This window comes from Orycteropus afer, unplaced genomic scaffold, assembly GCF_000298275.1.
Source record: "Orycteropus afer afer isolate SDZICR_OR568_19922 unplaced genomic scaffold, OryAfe1.0 scaffold00211, whole genome shotgun sequence".
In the NCBI taxonomy this organism is placed as follows: Eukaryota; Metazoa; Chordata; class Mammalia; order Tubulidentata; family Orycteropodidae; genus Orycteropus; species Orycteropus afer.
Genome location: NW_006921798.1, coordinates 1,993,512 through 1,999,995, shown reverse-complemented (window position 1 = coordinate 1,999,995; position 6,484 = coordinate 1,993,512). Strand labels below are relative to the sequence as shown.

The 6,484-nt window shown below is 35.7% G+C and overlaps 1 protein-coding gene across 1 annotated transcript in view; it reads right to left on the bottom strand.

Annotated features, from left to right (window-relative positions):
* The window catches only part of TBCK (TBC1 domain containing kinase), a 411,838-nt gene that overhangs the window by 148,103 nt on the left and 257,251 nt on the right, over positions 1-6,484 (bottom strand). Inside the window, exon 22 of the mRNA XM_007948290.2 lies at positions 5,125-5,297. Within this exon, the coding sequence (XP_007946481.1) occupies positions 5,125-5,297 (173 nt within the window). The remainder of the gene's footprint in view (positions 1-5,124; positions 5,298-6,484) is intronic.

Sequence of the window (6,484 nt, the reverse complement as noted above, 5' to 3'; positions counted from 1 at the left end):
AGATAGCTACCTAGCCAATTAACTGGAAAAGATAAGTATCTATGCCCACTCCAAAGGAAGGTGATGCAAGACAATGTGGAAATAACTGAACAATTTAAATATCATACATATTTTGGTTCTCTAGTGCTCCCCTAATAGACATTGCACAAATGCATGACTTTAACAGGGACTTATTAATTTATAGTTTAGGGCTAGAAATCTGAGTTCAAAGTGCTTGCTTTAGGGGCTGGGTGAAAGCCCCTCAACGGTGGGCTTCAGTTCTACCTCCTGTTCCAGGCCCACTAGAACTGGAGGATTTTTCTGATTCATGCAGCTATTGGCTGTAAAGGCTGAGGAACCCAAGATAGCCAAGTAAACTGTCACAGTCCCAAGCTTAGCAAGCAACACAACAGGCTACTAATTCAAATCCAGAAACAGTCCCAAGATTGGCAGACAACATTGCAGGACACAAATGACTTGGCCAAATGCAGGATCCAGATGTGCCAAGAAGCTAGTGACCTTTCTCAAAGCTTCTTCTCATATACTGGAAGCAGGCCACATCCTTAAAGCAGCTACTCAACTGCTCACAGCAATTTCTACCATTGAACTGATTACCAGTCTTATCATGGGGAATAACTACAACCAGCTGCCCAGCTACTCAAAACCACAGGCCACCCAAGTGGACGCATAACTTTCACTACCATAACCGCAAGTAAAATTTCCCTGAAGATAACTGTAAAATGGTTGAAGTAATATATTGACAGGAAGCTGCTAGAAATTCAAGCTCTATTCAGAAGAGGATATGGAAAAAGGGATATCACTGCTGATGTCAGATGAATCTTGGCTGAAAGCAAAGAATATTAGAAATGGTTACCTGTGTTTTATTGACTAGGCAAAGGAATTCAATTGTGTGGATCATAATAAATTATGGACACCGTGGTGAAGAACGGGATTTCTAGGACATTTAATTGCACTCACAAGGAAATTTTATATAGACCAAGAGGCAGTACTTTGACAGAGTAAGAGGATACTATGTGGTTTAAAATTAGGAAGTATGTGCATCAAGGTTGCATCTTTTCACCATACTTATTCAATCTGTATGCTGAGCAAATAATCTGAGAAGTGGGACTACATGAAGAAGAATGTGGCATCAAGACTGGAAGAAGGCTTATTGAAAACTTGTGATATCCAGATGACACGATCTTGGTTGCTGAAAGTGAAGATGACTTGAAACACTGATGAAGAACAAAGACTATAGCCTTCAGTATAGATTACATATCAACACAACATAACAACATAAAGAAAACAAAAATCCTCACAACTAGACCAATAAGCAGTATCAGAACAAATGGAGGAAAGATTGAAGTTGTCAGGGATTTCATTTTACTTGTATCCACAATCAACACCTATGGAAGCAGGAGTAAACAAATCAGATGTTTGACTGTTCTGGGAAAATCTGTTGCAAAGGACCTCTTTAAAGTGTTAAAGAGCAAATATGTCACTTTGAAGATTAAGGTGCACCTAACTCAAACCAGCCACTCCTCGGAAGGAAGGCTGGGCAATCTACTTCCATAGTGATACTGCCTCGGCAACCCAAGGAGGGGTCGCTATGAGTCGGGTCCGACTCAACGGCACATAACAACAACAACAACAACTCAAACCACGGTATTTTCAATTGCCTCATATGCATGTGGAAATTGGACAATGAATAAGGAAGAGTGAAGAAGAGTTGATGCCTTTGAATTGTGTTTTTGAAGAATACTGAAAATACCATGGACTGCCAGAAGAACAGTTAAATCTGTCCTGGAAGAAGTGCAGCTGGAATGCTTCTTAGAAGCGAGAATGCCCAGACTTCATCTCACATACTTTGATCGTGTTAGAACAGTCTTTGGAGAAGGAAATTATGTTTGGTAAAGTCGAGGGTTGGCGAAAAAGGGAAAGACCTTCAAGAAGATGAACAGACACAATGGCTTCAGAGATGCACTCAAATATTGTGAGGATGGCATGTGACTGGGCAGTGTTCATTCTGTTGTATATATAGAGTTGTTATGAGTTGGAGCTGACTCAACTGCACGTAAAAACAACAGCAGGAAGAGAGAAACAACTCATAAATTGTACTTTATCAAAACTGTAAACATTTCTGCTTCAAAGGACACTATTAAGAAAGTGAAAAGACAATACATAGAACTAGAGAAAATATCTGTACATCATATATTTCATAAGAGCCCTATATCCTGAACATACAAACAACTCTTAAAGGCCCCCCCAAAAGGCAAATAACTCAATTTTAATAGGCAAATGATTTGAATAGAGAGTTCACCAACAAATATACGTAAATGGCCAATAAACACCTAAGAAGATGTGCAACATCATCATCATTGTTGGTGTTGATAGGTGCTGTTGAGTCAGCTCCGACTCATAAGGACCCTATGTACAACTGAACAAAACACTGCTTAGTGGGGTGCCATCCTAACAATCCTTGCTATACTTAAGCCCATTGTTGCAGCTACAGTGTCAGTCCGTGTTGTTAACAAGGGTCTTCCCCTTTTCTCGCTGACCCTCCACTTTACCAAGCATGATATACAAGCAACATCATTAGGGAAATACTAATCAAAACCACTGGATGGCTATAATTAAAAAGGCAGACAATAACAAGTGTTGGAAATAATGTAGAGCAACTGAAATCTTCATACATTGCTGGTAGGAATGTAAAATGGTATAGCACTTTGTGAAACTCTTTGGCAGTTCCTCAAAATGTTAAACACAAGGTTACCGTATGACCAAGCAATTCTATTCCTAGGCATATATCCAAAAGAAATAAAAACATATACCCATATAAAAACTTTGAAGCAAATGTTCATAGCAGCATTATCCATAATAGCCAAAAAAAAAATAAAAATAATCCAAATGTCCATTAACTGATGAACGGATAAATGAAATGTAGTATAGCCAGCCATACAATGGAGTATTATTATTCAGCTATAAGAAGCAATGAAGTACTGATACATGCTCCAATATTGATGGACTTTGAAATCATACTATGGGAAAGAAGTCAGTCACAAAAGGCATAATTCCATTTACATAAAATGTCTAGTGTAAGCAAATCTATTAAGACATAAATCAGACTAGTGTTTGAAAGGGGCTAGAGGGAGTGCTAATGAGGAATGACTTCTAATGAGGTATGGTGTATCTTTTCGGGGTGATGAAAATATTCTGGAATAGTGGTGAGGTTGCACAACTTGATATACAAAAAACAAACTGCATTTTATACTTTGCAAGGGTGAAAGTCATGGTATGTAAAATATACCTCAATTAAAATGATACAGCACATGCTGCAATGTCAGAAAGATCTGTTCTTCAATTTTGGTTTTACTATTCACCAGCTGTTTAACATTTCTGGGTTTTGCTTTCATGCTCATATTAAAAAAACAGGAATAAGCATACTTTCCTTGTTGTTGTTATGTGCCGTCGAGTCGGCCCCGACTCATAGCGACCCCTCCTTGGGTTTCCGAGGCATTATCACTACGGAAGTAGGATTGCCCAACCATACTTTCCTTAGATGTTCTTAAAATGATTAAATGACATATTTATATTAAAAATTCTTGTTTATTTTCATGTATACACTAAGTATTCAGTTATTACTAATTCTCATATCCCATTAATTTCACTGTTTTTCAAACTCCCAACTGTGCCTTATCTTGTTAATTTCTATGCTTATTCACCTTTCCATTTCATTATATGCCATTACAATTACTTACAAACTTTTCATCTGCCAAATGGTATCTCTATTAAGAAGATGAGAATTCTTAGTTCTCTGCAATGACTAGGATATATTTCAAAAATTTCAAAGAAGAAAATTATGAAGTAAGTTTTCATTTAGAATTGTTGAATTTCAAAGCTTTGAGTTCTCATACCAAAATCCATTACATGGTAATAATATTTCAGCTCTAATACTCTAGTGTTCAAGAAGTTATTTTCTCCCAGGAAACCTATTCTACTTTTGGACAATAGTAATGTCAGTATTTATTTACTAGTGTAGTTTCTTACTCTTGTCATATGTATCAGCATGTTTTAGAAATGTCTTATAATCCTTCACATATATATTCATATATATGTTTTCTCTTTAGGAGCTCTGGTAGCGTGGTGCCTAAGGCACTTGACTGCTAACCAGAAGGCTGGTGGTTCAAACCCACCAGCCACTTCTTGGAATGAAGGTTGGGCAATCTACTTCTGTAGTGATACCGCCTCAGAAACCCAAGGAGCGGTTGCTATGAGTTGAGTTTGACTCAATGGCACATAACAACAACAACAACATGTTTTCTGTTTACTATTTATATTTCTGTAGGCAGAAAATTAATTATTAAAATTTCTTTGTATTTAATCAAAAGCAAAGTTATGCTTATATATGTCTTTAATAAATATAATTTGCTAGTGGTGGGAAAATATGAAAATATATATATGAACTCAAATATTTTGAAACATGAAAAAATACAGGAAGTACCAAGGATGAGTTACTATAAAACACCTACCTGTAAAAATACCTAATTGCAAAAATCTATTGTTTAACTTTCACACATATTAAATGAAATTTGAAGACATTTTATTATCATCAGAATATTTATTTTTAAAAGTTAAAGCCTATCTTACAAATTTAGTGTGCCAAAAACAATATTAATTGAATCCAATTTCAGGGAAACAAAAGAATTAAGATATTTGTGGTAATACTGGAAAGTTTGAAATATATAAAGTTATTATAACCGAGCATTTGGTTGGCCATATGTTAAAAGTTATTGTGTTTAGTAAGAATGACAATGATGCAAAATCTGACTGCATAGTTTTGCAAAGTGCTATTTCTTTCATCAACCAACAAAAAATAAGTGTATATTCCTACTCTATTAACAAACAATTGAATAAAAGATAGACTTGCTACTTGGACATGTAAAAAAAAAAATCTCCCCATTTATATTACCAAATACACACAAAGGTTTTCGGAAATATTTGCATGAATACAATCATATGTTGCAAACAGTTACATTTAAAATGACAAATTATAATATTGCTCAGCAGCGATAATGACACTAGGGTATATTAAATTCAACTTCCATCTTCTTTTACAGTTTGTAAACTAAATCAGCAAATACATACCAGATCTGTCTTTGGAGGATCTGGACACTCAGAGGAGAAATAAGGTGCCGAACTTCTGACTCCACTATCAGGAGCTGACTTTGGAGGCTGTGCGTGTTGTCTGTAAGTAGCACTTTTAGGAGTCCAACAAAACAGATTGACTGATTCTCGCACGCAGCGTTCAATGTCAATTTCTAATAGGAAATTAAAAAATATATATATATATAAATTAGGCTTGCTATGTTTATGTAAAAAATACAATCTTTCCTAAATGCATAAATCCAAAAACAATATGGTTAATTAGAAAAGATGTCAGTAAGAGAGTAACAAAGATTTTAACCATCGTGTTTCTGATTTGAATGATAGGGGATATTTGGTATTATTATCTGCATATATGTAGATATATATGCATATGTTTTAATGTATGTGTTTTATTATCTACATATATGTGTACTAGTACTACTATTCACTGCCACCGAGTCGTTTCCTACTCATAGCGACCCCTCCTTGGGTTTCCAAGGCAGTATCTCTAGGGAAGTAGATTGCCCAGTCTGAGGTGTGGCTAGTGGGTTTGAACCACCAGCCTTCTGTTTAGCAGTCAAATGCTTTAGGCACTATGCCACCAGAGCTCCCCACGTGTATGTGTGTGTATATACATAAAGCAAAAAAAAAAAAAAACAAAACTCACTGCCATCGAGTTGATTCTGACTCACAGTGACCCCCTTTGGATTTCTGAGACTTCCATTAATCTTTACGGAAGTAGACTGTCCAGTTTCCTTTTGCAGAATGGCTGGTAGGTTTGAACTGCCAACCTTCTGGTTAGAAATCAAATGCCTTAGGCATAGTGCCTGTGTGTGTGTGTGTGTGTGTATTTTAGTACATTATTATTTAAATATCATGGAATGCCACACATCTCCTTATTTAAGAATCTACCCTACTTTGATGTTATTTCTACTTTTTCAAAATAAAATAGAGGTTGGGGTACTAGAATTTAGAAATTAACAGGTAAAAGATTCAGATGTTGATTGAGCCATCAAGACATTTAATAAATGTACTTAATGTTTCATTTCTATTTGCTATAGAAGTTATAAAATAATCAGGGTAAAATTAAATTTTCAATTCAGTATTTTTTCCTTTCTTTTGTAATTCTTTTCATGAAGTGTATGCCTTAAATGAGGTTTCATACAGAGAGAGATTAAATATGTTCGATTCAAATGAAAAAGTTTCACAGAAAATTTCCTTTTGTTTCTCAGATATGAAATTTAAGCATCTTTGATGCAGAGATGATATACATTGTTGTTGTTGTTGTTAAGTGCCGTCGAGTCGTTTCCAACTCATAGCGACCCCATGCACAGCAGAACGAAACACTGCCCGATCCCGC